The sequence below is a fragment of the Balaenoptera borealis genome (genome assembly GCF_965194805.1).
Source record: "Balaenoptera borealis genome assembly, chromosome: 11".
NCBI lineage: Eukaryota > Metazoa > Chordata > Mammalia > Artiodactyla > Balaenopteridae > Balaenoptera > Balaenoptera borealis.
Genome location: NC_138868.1, coordinates 8,734,433 through 8,757,879, shown reverse-complemented (window position 1 = coordinate 8,757,879; position 23,447 = coordinate 8,734,433). Strand labels below are relative to the sequence as shown.

General features: G+C 42.3%; 2 protein-coding genes across 3 annotated transcripts in view; one reads left to right on the top strand and one right to left on the bottom strand.

Annotated features, from left to right (window-relative positions):
* PLAAT5 (phospholipase A and acyltransferase 5) overlaps window positions 1–21,352 on the bottom strand; it is a 30,337-nt gene extending 8,985 nt beyond the window's left edge. For both annotated transcript variants that reach the window (XR_014232015.1, XM_082344164.1), the window contains exons 1-5: window positions 20,992–21,352; window positions 20,341–20,434; window positions 18,801–18,900; window positions 4,071–4,179; window positions 1,520–1,782 (exon numbers count right to left, since the gene is read on the bottom strand). Coding sequence is in view for 1 of the 2 variants with exons in the window: in XM_082344164.1 (XP_082200290.1) it covers window positions 1,520–1,782; window positions 4,071–4,179; window positions 18,801–18,900; window positions 20,341–20,434; window positions 20,992–21,244 (819 nt within the window). In the remaining variant the exon portion in view is untranslated. The remainder of the gene's footprint in view (window positions 1–1,519; window positions 1,783–4,070; window positions 4,180–18,800; window positions 18,901–20,340; window positions 20,435–20,991) is intronic.
* LOC309606696 (solute carrier family 22 member 10-like) overlaps window positions 1–23,447 on the top strand; it is a 234,399-nt gene that overhangs the window by 134,820 nt on the left and 76,132 nt on the right. The window lies entirely within an intron of this gene.

Below are 23,447 nucleotides of genomic sequence, written 5' to 3'. Positions count from 1 at the left end.
AAAGAAAATGGGAAAATTATGTTCCACCTTTAAACCTTGATCTTTTTAATCTATTAAAAAGGCAACAGGGGGCTTCCCTGGTGGCGCAGTGGTTGAGAATCTGCCTGCCAATGCAGGGGACACGGGTTCGAGCCCTGGTCTGGGAAGATCCCACATGCTGCGGAGCAACTGGGCCCGTGAGCCACAATTACTGAGCCTGCGTGTCTGGAGCCTGTGCTCCACAACAAGACAGGCCGCGATAGTGAGAGGCCCGCACACCGCGATGAAGAGTGGCCCCCACTTGCTGCAACTAGAGAAAGCCCTCGCACAGAAACGAAGATCCAACACTGCCATAAATAAATAAATAAATAAATAAAAATTAAAAAAAAAAAAAAGGCAACAGTACACACTTCCTCCTCTCATCTCATGGGGTTTTAGTAAAAGGTCCAAATAGTAACAAGAGCAGCTCAACTTGTCACAGGTATTTAGGTTTCCAAAGCTTTTTCACATGTAGTGTACCGCATTTAATTTATCACCATCCTATATGGCGGCGGGGGGGGGGGCAGCGGGGAGGGGGGAAGGAGGCCAGACCCAAATGCACACAAGCCAGGCAGGGAATGTGGGTGAAGCAGGTAGTGACACACCGATGCCCCACACCCTTCTAAAGGGGGAGCTCCTACTCGGCCCTATGGGGTGTTAGCAAGCTGGAACGAGGGCCCAGTGGCCTTATCAATAGGTTGTCCAAGAGAGGCTGGGAATCCAGATCTTTTTATATAAAATTTCTATATTCTTAAATGTTTGCAAGTCATTCAAATTAAAAAATAAATAAATAAATAAATAAAATAGGGGCTTCCCTGGTGGCACAGTGGTTGAGAATCTGCCTGCCAATGCAGGGGACACGGGTTCGAGCCCTGGTCTGGGAAGATCCCACATGCTGCGGAGCAACTAGGCCCACGAGCCACAACTACTGAGCCTGCGCGTCTGGAGCCTGTGCTCCGCAACAAGAGAGGCCGCGACAGTGAGAGACCCGCGCACCGCGATGAAGAGTGGCCCCGGCTCGCTGCAACTAGAGAAAGCCCTCGCACAGAAACGAAGACCCAACACAGCCAAAATAAATAAATAAATAAATAGCGTTCCCTTTAAAAAAAAAAAATACTAGTCATCCAAGCAAAACACGTCTGTGGGCCAGATGTGGCCCGCGGGCTGCTAGTCTGCGACTTTAGCTCTGAGTATCTACCGCAGTTTTTCCCCTTTTTGTAAAGGAAGAAAACAGCTTCAGAACTAAGATGATCTGACCGAGGAGACCATGCCAGCTTAAGTGGCTGGGGAGGGATTCCACCTGGTGGTCTTCCTCTGCAGCCTGGTGCCCCCTCTACTCCTCCATGGGTCAGTAGAGGAGAAAACACCTCCTGAGCCGCCCTGGAGCAATGGAAGGCCCCACAAATAATAATGGAAACACCGATCACCGATTGGACCCCTGAGGCAGCAACAAGCGCCGAGACCCCGAGTCAGAGCCGGGCGGGGGCAGGGGCTGCCACACCTGCTGGCTCCTGGGCACGCCGTATCTCAGGTCGTTGACAAAGTGTTCGCAGTTCCCTTCGATCAGGCTGTACTGCACTATCTTGTTGACCATCTTTTTCGTCCGCTGGACGATCTTGTCCACGGGCAGGGGCAGGTATGTCCCATCCAGCTTGTTGTTGACCTTCCAGGAGCAGCCACGTAGCACGTCCTCCAGACGGCTGTATGTCACCACCGCCCGGTTGCTGAAGACGGACGCGATGCCGCTGGCCTCAAATTCCTCACCTAGGGGCCAAAGACAAGCCAAAGTTGCAAGCTGGAAGGAGCAGCGGGGCAGAGCACCGGCTCACTCCAGGCGCTGGATCCGTGGCTCCTCTTGGGGTCCTGGTTTCACCGTCTCTAAAAGACACAGCAGAGGATGGGGAGTTGGACTAAATGAACTGCAAAGGGCCAGCTTTCCGCACTCCCCACTTTCAACCACCACTGCAATCTCTTTCTCATCAAGCTCCAGGGGTACCTTATGGTGTAGGCCCAGACTCTACTCCGTGTACTGACCTCACCAAGTCCTAGGACTGGAGTCTTGCTTTCCTAACCAGACTCCAGTAATCTTCACAAACATGTGACGAATACCCTTACATGTAAGAGTCAGTTCCTGGACAAGGGGCTGTCGTGCGGTTCCAGGATAGGCCTCCCTCTGCCACCACTGCAGGGGCGCAGGTGAGGCCACGCAGACCCGCTCCAACCCGCTTCCACCCAGAGGCACTCTGCCTTTCTCTCTACTCAAGTATCAGAATTCTCACTGAGGGTTTGTTTGAAAACAGGGTTCCACAGCTTGGAAAAACAGAAACGTTTGAAAACTGCTGTATTATCATATTCAGTCCTTAGAGGAGAGAGAGCTCCAGAGAAGGTCTGGAAGCTGCCCAAGGCCAGGTGGGTGGTAATTTAATATCAGGACTGTTTTCCTGCTACAACCATATGGATAGGCAAACGTGGGAACCCTCCCCCTCTGTAAGTTGTCTGAGTGCAAGAAATGTCCCTTGTTCCTTTCTGAAGTATTTCAGGACTATCTGCTGATTTTACAAAAGCTGGCAGTAGGCAATTCGGCTCTCAGGAACAAAGATGGCAGAATTCATTTTTGGAGGAAGATCTGATGGGGGGGCGGTGGTGACAAAACTGTTAACTTGTACAACTCTTTGGTTACACAAGAGGAAGGCTCCTAGGCTTAGTCTGGAAAGGAGAGGTGGAGATGAATGCAATGTGAAGCAATTTTTCATTCTTCGTGTAGGCATCCAGACAGGAAGCGGGACGGGTGTGAGTGGATGGGGTGGGGAAGCAAAGCGAGGGGAGAGGGGCTCTGCTCTGCAGGAAGGTCTCAGTCAGGTGAGAGGCGGGGCCAACCGAGGGGGACAGGAGACAAGGATGAGAGCTGTGAATAAGGTGCGGCCACAGGCATTTGGTACCAGTGCCCTTCTGTAATCTCATCCTGAACGGGCAGTACTTGCACAGGAGGCAAAATCCCAAAAGCATCAAAGATTACACAGAGGAGCCCCCGCCTCCCCTTCTCCAAGCTCCCCCATCTCCTGAGGCCACCATGTGACCAATGGTTCCGGATGTCCAGTTTTAAGCTGTTTCACATTCTGTGCTGTAATCTTCCACTATCACCACTTCTGCCCCCATCAAATCTCCACTAAAATTTAATTAGTCACCCCTTTAATCTCAGCCCTGTGTTAACGCTGCAAGGAAAGGAGAACAATGTCCACACTGGGGGCGGAGCAGCCTGGGACGGGTTGGAAAAGCGGGGAGACAAGGTGAGGATGGAGGTGCCAAAGGTGACCAGGAAGCCAGGTGGATGCAGCATTTGGGGACAATAGGAAGTGACAATCAGAACACATAAGCATCTGCACCCCTCCCAGGGGACCCTCAGAAACAGAGGAAGGATACTGAACTGCTGTCATTACAAAATGGAGGCTCCGGTTCTTATGTTTCTATTTTAAAAGAAAGAGTGGTCTAGGTGGTCAGGGAACTTAGGAATGATTTTTTTTTTTTTTTTGGTGTTTTAAATTTATTTATTTATTTATTTATTTATGGCTGTGTTGGGTCTTCGTTTTCTATGCGAGGGCTTCCTCTAGTTGCGGCGAGTGGGGGGGGGGCCACTCTTCATCGCGGTGCGCAGGCCTCTCACTGTCGTGGCCTCTCTTGTGGCGGAGCACAGACTCCAGACGCGCCGGCTCAGTAGTTGTGGCTCACGGGCCCAGTTGCTCCGCGGCATGTGGGATCTTCCCAGACCAGGGCTCGAACCCGTGTCCCCTGCATTGGCAGGCAGATTCTCAACCACTGCGCCACCAGGGAAGCCCAGGAATGGTCTTTATACTTTCATCTGTCTTAGGGCTGGACACTCAGTGGTTTTTGGCGGACAGAGACCAAGCTGTATCACACAGTAAATGAAGGTTCAGTCATGCTTTGGGTGTTCTGTTGCTAAAGTAAGGCAGCAGCTGAGCAACACGGTAATTAACTGCCCTTCTTTTTACTTTGCTAACTTCAATATCCATATTTCAATAGAGCATCACTCTTACTTGTGGGAGCCAGGTGGACCACACAGCCATCTTCCACATAGACGGCCCAGTGCTCGTAGCCAGTCCGGAAAATCTCAATCAGGTCTCCAGGTCTGGGTCTTGGTTTACCCTATGATGGAAGTGGAATGGAATGGAATGAAATTAAATTAAATGAAATGAACTAAAACAAAATAAAATAAAGGAGACTTCACATGCCCAAGGAACTCCAGAGACCCTGTTTCGGGATCAGCTACAGCTCAGCCTGAAGACACTGCCTTTCATCACTTTACAGAAACTCAGGCTGCAAAAAGCTCTCTTCACACAAATGGTCGAGGGAGCCGCCCACTCCTGCTACCACCCTCATTATTAAAGCCACCGAGGCTGACAGTGCCAGCTCCAAAGGCACAGCTCCGTATGTATACATGCCCTGTGATACGTGAAGGAGCTCCCGTAAGCATTTCTCCTTGAAACTCAGCACCATGCGAGCTTTCTCAATAGAGGGCGCTAGAGAGACACTGCAAGAGGAAAAGGTTCTCCTGCAGGTTCTGGCTTTGGGCTGGGGAGTTACACCAAATTCCCATTCTTGGGATAAATCTCATTTTGTAATGATGTATAATCCTTTTTATATGTTGCTGAATTCAGTTTGCTACTATTTTGTTGAGGACTTTCACGTCTACATTCATAAGGGATATTAGTCTGTAGTTCTTGTCTTTGCCTGACTTTAGTATCAGGGTAACATTGACCTCAGAATGAGTTGGGAAGCATTCCCTCCTCTATTTTTAGAGTTTGTGAGGGATTGGTAATTCTTCTTCTTCAAAGGTATGGTAGAATTCTCAAGTGAAGCCCTCTGGGCCTGAATTTTTCCTTGTGAAAAGATTTTTATTTACTAATTCAATTTACCTGTTATAGGTCTGTTCAGATTTTCTAGTTATTCCTGAGTCAGTTTTGTAATCTGTGTCTTTCTGAGAGTTTGTTCATTTCATGTAAGTTTTCTAATTTGTTAGCATAAAGTTATTCATAGTATTCCTTTATTATCCTTTTAATTTCTGCAAGACTGGTAGTAAGCCACCTCTTTCATTCTTGATTTTGGTAACTTGAGTTTTCTTTTTCTTGGTCAATGAACGTAGCCAAAGTTTTGTCGATTTTATTTATCTTCTCAGAGAACCAACATACGGCCTCACTGATTTTCTCCATTTATTTCCGTTTTCTATTTCATTGATTTCTGCTCCAATACTTATTATTTCCTTCCTTCTGCTTGCTTTGGGTTTAGTTTGCTTTCCTTTTTCCAGTTTATTAAGGTAGGAATTTGGATTATTGATTTGAAATCTTCCTTTTTTTTTAAGATTTTTTTGATGTGGACTATTTTTAAAGTCTTTATTGAATTTGTTACAATATTGCTTCTGTTTTTTATGTTTTGGTTTTTTGGCCACGATGCATGTGGGATCCCAGCTCCCCGACCAGGGATCAAACCCGCACCAGCCTATATTAAATTTTCTTCTAAGCACTGCTTTAACTGCATCTCATAAAACTTGATATGCTCTGTTTTCATTTTCATTCAACTCAAAATATCTTCCAATTTCTCTGTTTTTTCTTTTACCCATGGGTTATTTAGAAGTATGTTTTTTAATTTCCAAATACTTGTAGATTTCCCAAATTTCACTCTGTTATTAATTTCTAATTTAATTTCATGTGAACAAAGAAATATTTTATATTATTTCAATCCCTTTAAATTTGCTGAGACTTGCTTTATGGCCTAGAATATGGCCTATCCTGGGGAATATTCATGTCTGCTTATGAAGAATATGTATTCTGCTATTGTTGAGTGGACTATTCTGTAAACATCAGTTAGGTCAAGTTGGTTAATATCGTTGTTCAAATCTTCTATATGCTCACTGATTTTCTGTTGCATTGTTCTATCCAGCGTTGAGAGTGTAGTATTTAAGTCCCCCAACTACTATTTCTGAATTGTCTATTTGTCTCTTCAATTCTATCAGCTTTTGCTTCATGAATTTGGGGATTATGTTGTTAAATGTGTGTGTTTATAATTGTTATATCTTCATGATGAATTAACCTTTTATCATTGCAAACAGTTTCTCTTTTTTCCTAGTAATACTTCTTCCCTTAAAGTCTATTTTTTCTGATATTAGTGTAACCACTCCAGCTGTGGTTCTGCTTGCATCTTTTTACATCCTTTTACTTCCAACCTATTTATGACCTTGAATCTAAACTATGCCTCTTGTAGGTGGCATATAACTGGATCTTGTATTATCAAGTCAGGTGATCTCTGCCTTTTCTGGACTGTTTAATTGAGTCACATTTCTCCCTGTTGATTTGAGTTACTGTCTAGTGTCCTATCCTTGATCCAAAATAGCTCCATTTCAGCCTCCCTCCCTTGTGCTATTATTGTCATATTTGTTACATCTTTGCATGTTAAAAGGCCAATAATAACATTTTATAATTACTGTTTAATTCAATTGTTTTTTAAATTAGTTAGGATAAAAGCTAAAATATATATTTATACTCTTTTATAATATAATAATAACCAATGTAATTACCTTTATGGGTGCTTTTTTTCTTTTTCTTTTTGCCACACCACATGGCTTGTAGGAGCTTAGTTGCCTGACCAGGGATTTAACCTGGGCCCTAAGCAGTGAGAGAGCAGAGTCTTAACCACTGGACCACCAGGGATCTCCCATGCTTTGTATTTTTTCATGTGGATTAGTTACTATCTGGTGTGACTTCCTTTCAGCCTGAAGAATTTTCTTTGCTATTCCCTTTAAGGCAGTCTTCATTTATCTGAGACTACCTTTATTCTACCTTCATTTTTGAAAGACAGTTTACTGGATATAGGATTTTTGGTTGACAGCTTTTTTTTCTTTCGGAACTTTTCATATGCCATTCCACTGCTTTCTGGCCTCCGTCGTTTCTGATGAAAAGCCAGCTATCAATTTTATTGTGGTTCCCTTGTACATGATGAGTTTTTTTTTCTCTTGTTGCTTTCAAGATTTTCTCTTTGTGTTTGGCTTTCAGCTGTTTGGATTCTGATTCCCCCCCAGGGCTGGTGGTTGCTGTTGTTTGTTTGTTTAGAGGCTTGCCTGGATTGATTCTGTGATGTCTGTTTCCCTCAGAGCATGCAACCACTGGTGTATCTGCTTCAGTTTTGTTTGTTTGTTTGTTTTTACTTGCTCTTATTTTTAAGCCTGGCATAAAAATAATGGTCAGCCAGTGACTGGTCAGAGGTTAAGCCACATCTTGGGCCAATAAGGCATCACTCTTTGCCTACGGAGCTCGGTGTGGTTTGGAGAATTCATTCAGGTTCTAAAGTTTAAAAGTCTGGCCCAGCTGTTACTTTCTGCATTCACAAGGCCTCATGTTCCTCCAGGAGCTAGAGACTCACACAGGCCTCTCTAATCTCTCCCAAATGTGTGTGCAGCCTTGTGCACCCCTTAGAGAACAGCAGCTTTTCTAGACCCTCTTTAGCTGTCTCATTACCTGGGTTTCCGTATTAAAGTTCTGGCTGGTCTGTTAGTCCATCACTTGTCCCAACCAGTATTGCAGCCTCAGGCTAGCTGCAATTTTGGCCTTCCATGATGTTTGTCACTGAGATAACTACTGTTTTCAACAACATCTCTGGGCATGGAATTTTCCACACTCTGCTCCAAATAAAGTTGCCCTCTGCTGCCACTGCCAGTCCTCCTGGTATGTCCCACCCACCCAGGTACAACTTCCCCACCACAGAGCTGGGGGAGGTGGGGGACTTACTAAGACACTACAGATCTCCATTGTTCTGAGATTCCAAGATTCAGTAGGCTTTCTTGATTCAACACTTATCAATTTGTTGTATGCTTTTGGTCAAATTCCAGAGTCTTTAAATGGTTGTCTTTGATGGTTTTGTCCAGCTTTATTTTTGCTGTTTGGGGAGATTTTTCTGAGATGCTCAGTTAGCCACTCCAGAAGTCCTGCCCACCTGACGGAATAAATTTTTATGGGCAAAAAGCAGACCATCTACTCAGTGATATTACATGGGAGGAACTGAGGCCAAGAAAGATGAAGTGCTTCGTCCAAGGTCCTAGGCAAGTCAGTGGCAGAGCTAGGACCAGAAATGGGGTCCCTGACCAAACCAACTCCTTCTGCCTTAAAGAGAAAAGATGGTGGCAACTGAGCTCCCACTAGAGGGCGCCCCAAACTAGCCTTCTCATCTGGAAAGCAGAATCACTATCCTTGCTGTTTTCCCCTCGAATTATCTGCCAGGAGGAAGACAGCACAATTCATTGTGATGCTAGTCTAAGCCAAAAAAAAAGAAATCCACGTGATGGTCATCAAGGATGTTGAACAAGCTTTGTGGTACAGGAAACAGAAATTTCTGGGGTTGAGGGGAGTGGATTTTTGAATTTTAAGTTGTCTTTTGTTCCTCAATACTCTCCACCTGCAATATTGCCACTGGATAGGGGTACTCAGGTGAAAACTTGAATGGGATTCACAACAGACTTAATAGTCACCTGGAGTTACCTGCTCTCTTGCTGAAGTTTCTCCCACTATAAATTGATGGTATTGAGCTTTGGGTTTCAACCTTGGTTGCACATGGAAATCACCTGCGGAGCTTTTAAAAATTAAGATTGATGTGGAGTATGGTCTGGGAATCAGAATTTTAAGAGCTCCCCAGGTGACTCTAATGGCAGCCAAGGTTGTAGCCATATTGGGAGCTTTTCCAAGGTCCCATCCTTCCTTTTTCCTTGACTTTACCCTGTCCCCAGCATTTCATGAACCTTAGGGAACCTGTCTATATCCTCCAGGGTGAACTCCACTCCCAGCTGATGCTCCAATCTTCAAATCCAGATTAAGGTTTCCCTGCCCCTTTTTCTCTCTTTGGAATAAGATATGGCTTCGAAATCCTCCATCCATCTGCTATTTATTTCCTTTGCACAAGCTGGCAACCCAGCTCTGGCCCTTCTCCCAGAAACAGGCACCTGGTTGGAAAAACCAGTCTTTCATAAGTCCCCTGGATGATAACAGTTTCTGAAAGTCTTATAACTATGACAGGGGTGGTGCAGGGAAGTGGGTGGAGGGCTCGTTCCTGCCTGCAGCATGTGGCAGGGAGGCAGGAACAAAACCACAAAGAAAGAGCTTTATTTTGAACTCCTGGGAGTAAAAATGTAAAGTCCCTAGCTGTTTCTGAAACACACTGATTCTTGGGTCAGTCCCTGACCAGGCATTGGAGCAGATGTGGGAAGCTAGGAGCAGAAGAAAATCATCATGATACAGGAATTAGGAATTACACTTTCAGCTCTGACCCTAACCCGGATGATATCTCAGAAATAAAACCTGAAGCCTCAGACACTGACATGACACCAAGGAGAGATTCGAGTTAGAATGGTAGGCAGCTACAAAGTCATAGAAAGAAGACAGGTTTTGTTGTTAGGAGACCAGGGTTCAAATCCAAACTCTGCCACTTACTAGGTGTTCGACACATTCTCAGTAGAACTTCCGAGAGAGCAAAGATGTTGGTCTTTACAAAAGAACATTTTACAAATGTCAAAAGATTATTGTATGCCCCAATGGAGTGCCTCACTCCTAATTACTCTGTTATGAATCTGCCATGGTGAGCTTTTTTCTAATTCCTTGCAGTGAATACGATGGTTTTATTCCCCCCAGAAATTCTCCCTTTATGTATTCAATCAACAAATATTTATCAAGCACCTACTAGTTTAAGCATTGGGAATACAGTAGTGAATAAGGCTGACAAGAGCTCTGCCCTCTTTTGGAAGGAGACAGACAGTCAATAAGCAAAATGACTATATAATGTGATACATCTATTAAGGCAATAAATGGGGTGATATGATGGAATGCTAAGACTACTTTAGTACCATATGTACTAAAGTGTAGCCATGGTAGATGGTTTGGATTCTTCTGATAGCAGCCCTCTCATTTCTCTTTGGGTAATTTCTCCCTTCCTCTCCATCCCTGTGATCCTCGTGAGGATGCCAATCATTGCACCCTTTCAACTCAGGCCAATCCGAGCCTTTCCCTTGGGATTTTTTTTTTAATTATTATTGAGGTAGGTATAACTGGCATGCAACAGTATATTAGTTTCAGGTATCCAACATAATAATTTGATATTTGTGTATATTGCAAAATGGTCACCACCACAATAAGTCTAGTTAACAGCCATCACCATACATAGTTACAGAATTTGTTTTTCCTTGTGAAGAGAACTGTTAAGATTTAGTCTCTTAGCAACTTTCCAATATGCAATGCAGCATTATTAATTATAGCCGCCATGCTATACATCACAGGCTGTTTGGTTTCATAACTGAACATTTGTACCATTTGACCCCCTTCATCCATTTTGCCCACCTCCCACCCCCTGCCTCTGGCGACCACCAATCTGTTCTCTGTATCTATGAGGTCGGGGGTTTTTGTGTGTGCTTGGTTGGTTGGTTGGGGTCTGTTTGTTTGTCTGTTTTCAGGATTTTTTGTGTTTAAAGCAAGGGAAGAGATGCTGTCTATTTCTTCTGGGGTTGCTAAGCGGGGCCTCCCTTCTCCAAACCACATGGAAGAAGCTGTTGATGCAGAAGAAAATTGAGGTCATCGATCTGAAAGAAACCAAGGGGAGAGGTGGCCAGACAGACAGGATCCCCTGGCAGCGGCAGGGGCCCAGATCCTGGTTCCAGCCTCTAAAGAGCCCAGATCTGCCCAGGTTCCTACAGTGAGTCCTCCCTGACTCTAAGTTACCCTAGTAACCTTCCAATTTAAAAAATCTCTTCTTGACTTACACTAGCTAAAGCTGGTTTTCTATAATCCAACTGAAAGGGGGTGGTGTGGTAGCGGGTGACTGTGGATACATTCTGGGCCCCAAGGGCAGGAGAGACCTCTATGAAGAGGTAAGATTTAGGCTGAGAAGGTAAGGGCACGAGGAAGAAAATTATGTGACCATCTGGAGGGTCATTCCAGGCAGGGGCAGGACAAAGACTCTTGGGCAGGAGGGTTTAGCGTGGCTGAATATGCAGGGAGAGAAGGTTGGATGAGACTGTAGAAGAAGAAAGGGACCCCATCGTGGTGGAGGTGGAGGTCTTTCCGACACCAGTTATAGACAGGAGACCATGAGGGCAGACGAGTCCTTCAGGATACTGGTTGTGAAAGGAAGGAGGGGCACCAGGTGGGAAATGGACAGAAACAGGGGTCCAGGGAGGGCATTTTCAAGACAGGAAAGATGACAGCACATGTGAGTGCTGGTAGCACGGCTCCAGCGGGAGGGAGATGTTGAAGGCGGCAGAGAGAGAAGATTAATCAGCAGCAAAGGGTCCTGAAAAAGTGGGAGGGGCTGAGATCAAGAGCCCCTGAGGAGGGGCTGGCCTTCCCATAGAGAGGTCAGGGAGGGCCTTTCTGACCAGAAGACACGCACTGGTCTGCTTGGGCTGCCATAACAAAATACCACACACTGGATGGCTTAAACAAGGGAAATTTATTTTCTCACAGTTCTGGAGGCTGGCGAGTCCAAAGACCAAGGTGTCAGCAAGGTAGGTTTCACTCTGAGGCCTCTTCTCTTGGCTTGTAGGCAGCTGCCACCTCACTGCAAGCTCACGTGACGACACATGGGAGATCTCAGTTCCCCAACCAGGGACTGAACCCTGGCCACAACAATGAAAGCTCTAAATCCGAATCACTAGACCACCAGGGAACTCCCAAGTGACTACTTCTTTGTGTGTGGAGAGAGAGAGCTAGCTCTCTGGTGTCCCTTCTTATAAGGGCACTAATCCTATCATATTAGGGCCCCACCCTTATGATCCCATTTAACTTTAATTACTTCTTACTCCAAATAGAGTCATACTGAAGATTAGGACTCCAACATATGAATGTGTTGGGAGGAGGGAGGGACCCACATACACTGAGTCCATAACAACATACGTGAGCTGGATTTGCAAAACCAGGAAAAAGCAGTCTTGGCAACCCAGTGAGTGCAAAGGCGCTGAGAAAGGGAGGACTTCGGTTCATGAAATGTACAGAAAAGAGGCAGGGATGGCTGGTACAGAGTGATCAGGGGGAGGAGAGAGATACAAGATGAATTTGGAGATGATATACAGATCCAGACGATAGAAAGCAAAAAGGAGAGAATGTGGGCAGGGTGGGGGTGGACGTGTGTCCATGGTGAGCAATCTCTGAGGCCTCATTTGAGTAAAAGAGCTGGCGCTCCTCATGTGCTAGGACCTCAAGATGCATTTATTTCATCTGTCCTATCTTGGCATTAATTCACCCCTGTCACACAAAGCAGTAAGTCGTTTCATGTATTTTAAAGGGTATGTACATGTCTTGATGAAATCAGCAGAAATAGGAGTCAAATGATAGAAGGGATGTATCCAGAGCCTCAAAATCGCATGAGGTTAGTGAAGGTGAAAAGTAAGCATGTCCGTCAAAGACCTACGCGCAGACCTCAATCAGGTTAAGATGAAAACAGAACAGCATGAAGTGATACATCCCAGCAGGTTTTTGTCCTGACTCTCTGAAACGGGGGCAAGTGAATGAAAGCATGTATTAATGTTACACAAAGTTTCATGTGGGGAGCTGGTAATGATGTTGCTTGTCATATTAAAACATAAATTCCTCTCTTCCTCCTATTACCCAAATAGTCCATGACCACCTTGAGGCCAGGGACAAGACTATCCTCCCAGATCTCTGCTGAGTAAAAAACTGTAGAGAAGCAATGCTATATACTCCTTATTTCGCTATTATTAAGTAAAATCCTATTCATCTCATATTACATTTTTGCCAGTAACACTGAGTTCTACAGACCTGCTTTTGCTTATAACGTTATCAAAAGAAACTCCAGAGTGCTCACTTCGGCAGCACATATACTAAAGAAACTCCAGAGCCTAATCTTAAAAAATGCAAGTCCTTATAAATTTCCATTTAAAAGGAGTCTTCACTTTGTGACCACCTAGAGGGGTGGGATAGGGAGGGTGGGAGGGAGACGCAAGAGGGAGGAGATATGGGGATATATGTATATGTATAGCTAATTCACTTTGTTATAAAGCAGGAACTAACACACCATTGTAAAGTAATTATATGCCAATAAAGATGTTAAAAATAAATAAATAAAATTAAGTGTTTAAAGTGATGGCCACCCTGCAGCTGCAGAGATACCTGTATCTTTCCGCAGCATCAAGCTTGCTAAAGAATCTGACTTGATAAAGTATCAAATTGAAAACACTTACAAGAGTATCAGGCTTGAGATACTGTGCAATATGGAGGCTTCCTGAATATTCATAACTGTCACCAACTTGTTCTGTTCTCTGTTAATATAAATCAGTCCTTAGAATATCATCTGAACAAAGTGGTCTTGAGACATCCTAGAAATTGTTGTAGTTCAAGGAGAAACTGAAATTCCTTTTGGTGGTTGGGCTTGATAACTCACCGGCCTGGTAATAATGTTGGAATCTTGACGCCTCTATATTCCTAAACCATACAACTGAGACCAACTCAATCGGCGCCTTCCTCTCCTATCATAGAATGAGAAATAAAAACCTTTGACTGTAAGGATTATTATTTTACTAAAGAGATTAAGAGTCTCACCTCCATTTGAACAAGTACAATGTAGCGAGTCATAGTGAGCCCAGCAGTAACTGTAATGGCCAAGCTCTCTAGCAGACCCTGAGTACCTCGGATCACATGACACTATAATCACTGCTAGAAGACACCTTCAAAACTTCGGATCAATCTACTCATCTTTTCTTATAATTTAAATTCTTTTAGAAGATAACTGTATATATCCAAGAGAATCGAAAGTGTGGACACAGGTCCACCCTTGTACATGAATGTTCGTAGCAGCATTATTCCTAACAGCCAAAGGTGGACGCAACCCAAATGTCCATCAGCTGATGAATGGCTAAACAAAATGTACTGATAGTATATCCATACAATGAAACACTACTGGCCAATAAAAATGAATGAAATACTGACACGGGCCACAACATGGATGAACCTTATAAACATTATGCTAAGTGAAAGAAGCCAGATACAAGAGATCACAGATTGTATGATTCCATTCACGTGAAACGTCCAGAAGAGGCAAATACTTAGAGACAAAAATCAGGTTAGTGGTTTCCAGGGACGGGGGACAAGGGAAAATGAGGAGACTGCTAATGGATGTGGAGTTTCTTTTTAGGGTGATGAAAGCATTCTAAAATTAGACCATTATGATGGTTGCATAACTCTGTGAATATACTAAAAACCACCACATGGTACACTTTAAAAGGATAAATTTTAGGTATGTGAATTATATCTCAATAAAGTTGTCATTTTTTAAAAAGGTAACTGACAGCTTAAGCAAAAATACAATAACAACAATGTATGTTGGGATTTATAACATATGTAGAAGCAAAATGTATGTTAACAATGCAGTGAGGCCAGATATGGAGAAATGGAACTACTGTAAGCTTCTTATACTATAAATAAAGTGGTATAGTATCACTCGAAGGTAGACCATAATAAGTTAAAAATGTAGAATATAAAAACTAAAACAAGAATTAAAATTACAAAACACACGGAATTATAGTCAATAAACCACAAATGAAATAAAACTGAATCACAAAAAACACTCAATCAAAAAGAAGTCAGGAAAAAAGGAGAAAGGAAACAAAAAACCAGATAGGACAAATAGGAAATAAACAGTGGGATGGCAGACCTAAATCTAAGCCTATCAATAGTCACATTAAAGTACACAGTCTAAACGTCCTAATTAAAAGGTAGAGATTGTTGATTGGATAAAAAAATAAAACCCAACTCTATGCTGCCTACAAGAAACACATTTTAAATATAAATGCATAAATAGGTTAAAAGTAGAAGGAAGAAAATGCCATACCATGCTAACACTAATTGAAAGAGCTGGAGTGACTATAGTAATATCAGACAAAGTAGATTTCAAAGCAATGAATCTTTCTAGGAATAAAGAAGGTATTATTTGTAAAAATAAAGGAATCAATTCATCAATAATGAATAACAATACTAAATGTTTACATATCTAATAATAGGGCCTTATGATCCATTAAAAACAAACTGATAAAACTACAAAGAGAAATAAACAAATCTACAATTATAGTCAAAAATTTCAGTACTCCTCTATGTAATTAATAGAAAAATATAAACAGAAGACCTGAATAACACTATGAACCAACTTGACCTAATAGATATTTATAGACTACTCCATCTAACAATAGCAGAATACACGTTCTTCCCAAAAACTAACAATATTTACGAAGATGGACCATATCTGGGGCTGTAAAACAAGTCTCATTAAATTGAAATGGATTCAAGTCATACAAAATACATTCTCTGACCACAACAGAATAAATTAATAACCAAAAGATATCTTGGAAAATCTCCAAGCATTTGGAAACTAAATAACATTTTTCATAACCCACAGGAGATAAAAAGGGGGGGGAAATTACTTTGAATTGAACAAAAATGAAAATACAACATGCCAAAACTTGTGGGACACCACAAAGCAGTGCTTAGGGGGAAGTTTATAGTAATAAATGCCTATAATAGATAAGAAGAAAAGTCTGAAATCAGTGACCTCTACTTCCACCTTAAGACATCAGAAAAAGAAGTGCAAATTAAAACCAAAGTAAATAGAAAAAAGGAAATAATAAAAATCAGAACAGGATCAGAGATATAGAAAACAGAAAAACAACAGAGGAAAATCAATGAAATCAAAAGTTGGTTCTCTGAGAAAATCCATAAAATTGTTAAAACTCTAACCGAATTGATCAGGGAAAAAAAAGAGAAGACGCAAATTACTAATATCAGGAACAAGAGAGGTGACATCATTACATGTCCTACAGATACTAAATGGATAACAAGGGAAAATTATGAACAACTTTATGCCAATATATTTGACAAAGCTCACTCAAGAAGAAAGAGATAATGTGAATATCCCAAAATATATGAAGGAAATTGATTTTGTAGTTAAAATCCTTAAAACAAAGAAAACACCAGGCCCAGACAGCTTCACTGGTAAATTCTAACCAACATTAAAGGAAAAAATAATACCAATTCTTCACAAGAATTCTGTGGAGGAGGAATACTTCCAAACTCATTCTATGAGGCTTGCATTACCGTAATACCAAAACAGACAACTATGAGAAAATAAAATTTAACAAATTAATATCCTTTATGAACATAAATGCAAAAATTCAAAGCAAAATTTTGTAAATTGCATAAAACAATATATAAAAAGAATAATACATCATGGCCACATGTGTTTTTTCCCCCAGGATTTCAAGGTTGTTATAACATCTGAACACCGACCAATATAATTCAAACTAAAAAAGAAAAATTATATGATTATCTCAATAGGTACAGAGAAAGCATTTGTTAAAATTCAATGTCTATTCCTGATTTTTTTTTTCAAAGAAACTCTCAACAAACTGGTAAAAGAAAGGAACTTTCTTAACCTAATAAAAGGCCTCTATGAAAAACCTACAGCTTACATCATACTAAATGGTAAAGTCTGAATGCTTTCCCTCTAAGTTAAGGAATTAGACAAAGACGTCTGCTCCCACCACTTCCATTAAGCATTGTACTGAAGATTCTGGCTAGTATCAATACAATTTAAGACAAAAATAAAGGCATCCAGCTAGGAAAGGAAAAAGTGAAACTGTCTTTATAGGTGACATGATATGTAAAAAGTCTAATGGAATCCACCCAAAAAAAGTTACTCAAGTAAATAAGTCAGTAAATAAGGTTGAAGGATACAAGATAAGTATCCTTATCTAAGTACTCTGACAAAAGTCAATTGTATTTCCAATTACTAGCAATAAACAATCAGAAATTGACATTTTTTTTCACTTTAAATGTTCAAAATTGAAATTTTAAATTTTCTAAAATACCATTTCAATAGTATCAAAAAGTATGAAATACTTTCAAAAAGATGTGTAAGATCGGAAGCTGAAATTTACAAAACACTGCTGAGAGAAATTAAAGAAGGCCTAAGTAAATAGAACACCTTGTTCATGAGTCAGGAGACAATATTGTGAAGACACCAATTCTCTTAAAGATTTGATGTGATTCCAGGGAAAATCTCAGCAGGCGTTTTATAGAACCTAGGATAGCCAAAACAACTTTGAAGAAGAACAACAAAATCGGAGGGCTAACATTCTTGACTTCAAGAGTTATTACAAAGCTACAGTAATCAATATAGTGTGGTATTGGCCTTACAATAGACAAATAGGATCAATGGAATAAAATAGCCCAGAAAGGGACCCACTAGTATGTGGATAACTGGTTTTTTACAAGGTGCAAAGGCAACTCAGTGGGAAAAGGATAGTCATTTCTAGAAATGGTGCTGGAATAGCTTGATAGCCACGAGGAAAAAAAAATAAATGTCGATCTATACCTCGTGCCATATACAAAAATCAACTCAAAATGTATCGAAGATGTAAATGTAATGTGTAAAAACTAAATGTAAAAACTAAAACTTTAAAATAGCCAGAAGAAAAGAGGAGATAACCTTTGTGACCTTGGTTTAGGCAAAGATTTCTCAGATACAACACCAAAGGCACAATTCATAAAAGAAAAACTTATAAATTGGACCTCAACAGATTTAGAATTTTTTGTTCTTCAAAAGACACTCTTAAGAAAACAAAAACACAAACCACAGACTGAGAGAAAATATTGCAAGTGATGATGAACTTCATCTGTACTTGTATACAGAATTTCTGAAGAACTCTCAAACAGATAAACCAAGAGAAAAAATAGGCAAAAGATTTGGATACTTCACCAAAGATTATATATAAATATAAGGAAAGCAAATAAACACATGCAAAGATGTTCAACATCATTAGTCATTAAGGAAATGCAAATTACAACAGCCAAGAGATACCTACATACGTATTAGGATAGCTAAAGTTAAAGAGATTGACCAAACCAAATGCTGATGAGGACGAGGAGGAACTGGAACTCTCACATGCTGCTGGTGGGAATGTAAAATGGCACAACCACTTTGGAAAACAGTAAGTTAAACAAACATCTACCAAATGATTTAGCCACTATATTCCTACGTATTCACCCAACAGAAAATATATGTCTATACAAAGATCTGTACACAAATGTTCATAGCAGCTTTATTTGTAACAGCCAGACACTGGAAACAACTCAAATGCCCATCAACGGGTGAATGGATAAATAGTGGTCTATCCATACAATGAAATCCTGCTCAGTAATAACAAGGAATAAACTATTGATAACCTGCAACATGGATATAACTTGAAATAATTACGTGAAAGGAGACAGACAAAAAAGAGCACATACAATATGATTCCATTTATATAAGTCTCTAGAAAACGCAAACTAACGCATAATGACAGAAAGTGCATCAGTTGTTGCCTGGGGATGGGAGTGGGAAGAGGGAGGGGTTTACAGAGGGAACAAAGAAAGCTTTGGGAGTGATGGAGATGTTCGTTATCTTGATTGTGGTGATGGTTTCACGGGTGAATACATATGTCAAAACAAATCTAAATGTATACTGTATATTCTGAATATATGCAGTTTATTGTATGTCAGTTATACCTCAATTAAGCTCAATAATCAGCTCCATAAAGCTGTTTTTAAAAAATTTTAAAGGCATAAGCAACATCCCAAATCAGTGCGCAATTCAACCTGCCACAGTATAAATAAAGTAAAATACAATATTATGTAGGGAAGAAGTCGCCAGGAAGTTAAAGATATGCCTGGTCTGAGAATTCCCGAGATACCCACCTCTGCTGCCTGCTTTATTAACCTTCCCGCACTCCCAGGCTCCGGGGCTGAATTCCACTCTGCTCTCTTCTGGTTGGGTGTGGACTCCAAGGGCTTCTCCCTAAATGAATTTTGTGATCATATAGTTAATAAACAAAACACTTTTTCACAATTATTCTGTATTACTTCAGATTTACGATTTTAAGATATCGTTTAGTGTTCAGATTATAGGAAACATTCCCCCCACCCCCCACCCCCGAAGCTTGTTTCTGTGATGCCATTTGCTGTCATACAAAATAATGGCTGTTTTTTGCTTTTCAGACAATTGTTTAAAATGCTAATGACAGCAATGAGTTGCTTTCAGGGGCTTTTTCCCCCCTCTGATAATCTTTTTTTTTTTTTAAATATTTATCAAAGTGATACTTGGACATAGCTTTTTTAAAAATGGTAACTGTACATAATGACTTATAAAGAAATTGCAACAGGCTTCTGTTCTTTCCCTTCCCCTCCCAGTCCTCCTGGCCAGAGGCAAGCCCCTTGAACTCTTGAGCTGTTTCTTCCAATAATTAGCTCCATATTTCTGAGAAATCTTGTTGACAACACTGTAACTGCAAGTAATGTGAAAGAAATCAGTATATTTTGTCCCTGGAAACAAAATGTTACAGGAGAGGATTGAAACTAAAGGCAGGAATATGCTTTTGGGGTAGAAAAGCAGAGTGAGATACATGGGGGCCAAAAAGACCTGGGTTTGAATCCTGGCTCTTATGCTTTTGGGGTAGAAAAGCAGAGTGAGATACATGGGGGCCAAAAAGACCTGGGTTTGAATCCTGGCTCTTATGCTTTTGGGGTAGAAAAGTAGAGTGAGATACATGGGGGCCAAAAAGACCTGGGTTTGAATCCTGGCTCTGATAGGTGCTGTTCAACCTTGAGCTAGTAAACTAGTCTGTCTGAGCCTCAGTTTGATTGCCTATAAAATAGAGATGCTAACATTTTTCTCACAGAGTTGTCAAGAGGGTTAAATGAGAAAGCATACGTACACATCTAACACATTACCAACCCCAAAATGGCATTTTCTTTACCTTCCCCAAATTTTAACTCTTCTCCAAAAGTACAGTATATGGGAGCGGGGGAGTGGGGGAACCCCTCATTTTCCACATTGCTCTTCTCCAAACTTTCAGCTCTCAGAATTTTAAATAGAATCAACTATCATGTTTTTAATGAAAGCGAATTGCAGAAATTGGCAAGAAGGTTGCACCATTCATTAGTTACCGAGCCCAGCTGGCAAAATACTGTAAGCACTCTTGGAAAGCAATTCAGTTCTCAGGAGTCTGCAGAATGGCCTTGCGGCTAGAAAAACTGCTACAAGGTAGCCTCCCTCCAGCAGGTCCCAGGACTGCCCTCTGGCTGTTATTACCAGGAGCACACCAGCCTTCCTTAGTGGTAGGTTGGTTCACAAAACCAGCTCAGGATTTGTTTTACAAAACTGTCATCAAAGTCGGTTCTTCAAAAGGCTTCTAACCACCCAAAGACCCAGTCCTTCCATACAGAGAAAGAATCTTACCCCTGCTGGACGCTGCTTCTGCCCTGTCCTAACGTACCCTGCTGTGGCTGCTTGGGCAAGAGCTGGACCAACTCTTGAGATCCCACATGTTCTTCTAATTCAAGGGGGGAAAAAATGTTATTGAATATTTAAACCACAGCTGCCTTCTATGGGGCGTGAAACCCATGAAAGGAGGGTTGGAGCGAGCACCTTGACAGCTATGCAAAGGTGAGAGCTCCCGTCTAGAACCAAGCCTGGCACCTGGTTAGCCCTCAATAAACTGTGGGATAAAGGGGGTTGTGAGACCATCCTGGAGAGGGCTCAGTTCCTCCGGGGAAGACAGGCTTTGGAATTCCTGGGTACAGACTCGGGAAGAGGATGCTTCTATCCCAGATGGCAGAACCCTCGGGGCTAAACCCAACGGCAGAAGCTTCTGCGGAGCTAGAGCTGTTGTTATAACTCTACCTGCCCGGCAGCTACCCCGTCTGTCCCATTTCCACCCTAAATACAACAGGAAGGTAAATACTCGAGAGAGTCACCGGACGCCTGGCTCGCTTCGATTACATTAATAACCAACGACCATTCCGAAATATTCACTCATTTCGGTTAACAAGCATTTCGCACAATGAACAAATATCTACGAGAAGGAGAGTTGAAAGAAATCATGGTGACCTTTCTGGGGGTCCGACGGCCTGCTGGGGCCTGGAGAACGACCCCGGAAGGTTCCAGGCCCGGGCGTGGGGGCTTGGTGAGGAGGAGCCCCCCTCCCGCGGCGACCCGACTGGGGCCCAGGCGAAAGCCCAGGAGCCGGCTGGGTGTCATTCGTCCGCACACTTGCGGTTCTCGAGGGGGGCCTGAGGCGGGGCCGGGGGAACCTAGGGAGGAGGCGCCCGCACTCGCGCTCGGCGGCGGGGCTCAGGCCCATCCCGCTGCTGCCGCCCCGCCGGTCCCCGGGCCTCGCAGGGGGCGACGCGCCAGGCCAGCTCCCAGTCGGCGCGGCCCCGGGTCGGCAGAGCCGCGGGGTCCGGGACGCTGCTCGCGGGGAGGGCGGAGGGGGTCGGGCTGGGCACGCGGGCGCGCAGCGAACGGCGGGGGCGCGCGGCCAGAACGCGCGGGGCGAGGGCGGCGCGTGCGCGGTGAGCACGTGCCCGAACACAGCCGGCGCTGATGGGGGCGCTTGAAAGCCCAGGAACCTGCGCGGGACCGGGCAGTGGGGGGCGCTTTGAGAGGAAAGGCAGGGAAAGGCGGCGTAGGAGGCGATTGGGGTGGAAAGTAACAGAACAGTTTCTGTAAGACTCAGAGGTGGCATCTGATGCGGCTGGAGAAGCTGAAGGTCCACGGAGCAGACAGAGGAGCGACCTCTGGAGATAGGGGTTGAGGCCAAGTTAGGAGGGCTTGGGGACGTACGCTCAGGAGTTAAAATCTTGGGCGATTCAGACCAGATCGAGCGATCGATAGATAATCTTTTATATGTTTTTATTAAAATTATATACATAATATGTAATATATATACAAAAGAATCCATGGAATACATGTAGTTATGAAACAGGACGATAAAATTGCCACCCGTGAAAACACCATCCTACGTGAGAACCGCAACACACCTAGCACAGAGGCTTCTCCTACCTGTGTGTTCTTCCCTGATCCCATCTCCCTGCCCCACCCTCACCTCCAGCCCCATCCCCCAGAGGTCACCTCTCTCCAGTCTATCATGCTCTTGCTTTTTAAAACTTTTTAAAAATCTCCTCTTTGTAGTCCTAACACGTTATTTCGTTTTGCTTATTTGAAGCTTGTAATAATCGTATCACACACACACAAAAAAAATCGTATCACGCTGTATTATCTTCTGCAATCTGCTTCTTTTAAAGTTGTCTCTGTAATACATACACATTGCTGTACAGATCTGTAATTTGTTTCCCGTGCTGGAAAATATTCCATTATGTGAATAGACCACATTTTATTGATATGGTGATAAAACCACTTGGTTTTGTTCTGTTTTGTTTTCTAATTTGGATTTAGAAAACTATTGAAAAGAACCCAAATTGTGTCCTGGTGTATGCATGCAAGAGAGTCTATAGGATTTAATAGCTAAGAAGGTATGAAAATGTTCCACTTTACAATAGAACACTAAAACGTTTTCCCAATTGTTGGTACCAATTTCACTTCCACCAGCAATGTGTAAGAATTCTTGTTGATTTACATCTTCACCAACACTTAGTACCATCTTACTTAATTTTTCCAGGTGAGTGGATGTAAAATAGTACTTCACTGAAGTTTTAATTTGCATTTAACTGATCGCTAATAAGATTGAGACCTTTACATATATTTATTAGTCATTTAGACTTCCTCTTTTAAAAAGTGCCTGTTCGTGTCTTTTGCCCATTTTTCTTTGGAGTTGCTTTCTTACTGACTTGTAGGAGCTGTTTATATATCCTTGATACTCAGCTTTAGTCGGTTGTATTTGTTTACACGTATTTTCTTCCAGTTCCAGGCTTGTCTCTTCACTCTCTTTATGAAGTCTTTCGATGAAGAGAAATTATGGACTTTAAAGAAGTAGAATTTACCAATTCTTTCTTTTGTGGTCAGTTCTCTGTGTCTTTTCATGAAGTCCTTCCTTGCCCTGCAGTAAGAAAAATATTCTCCTGTATTTTCTTGTAAAAGTTTTTAAATGTTGTCTTTTTCGTTTAATCAACCTGGAGTTGATTTTTGTGTATGTGTGCGGCAGAGATCCAATCTGATTTTTCCCTACATGAATAATCATTTATCTCAGCATCACTTACTGATAGTTTCTCCTTCCCCCCCTCTGTGATGAGCAAGACCACCTCTGTCACGTTTCAGGTTTTCATGGACAAGCAGGACGTTGATGGCTCTATTCTACCCCACTGGCAAATGTGTCTGTCTTTGTGCTACTATCATACAATCTTAATTACTATACCTTTATGATAAATCTTAATATATGGATATCTTCAGATTCCCCCTCCTTATTCTTCCTCAGGAGTGTCTTGACTCTTCTTGAGCTTTTGCCCTTCCATAAATATTTCAGAATTAGCTTGTCAAGGTGCTCAAAATACTCTGTTGGCATCTTGATTGACATTACACTGAATCCAGAAATCAATTTGGCAATTTTG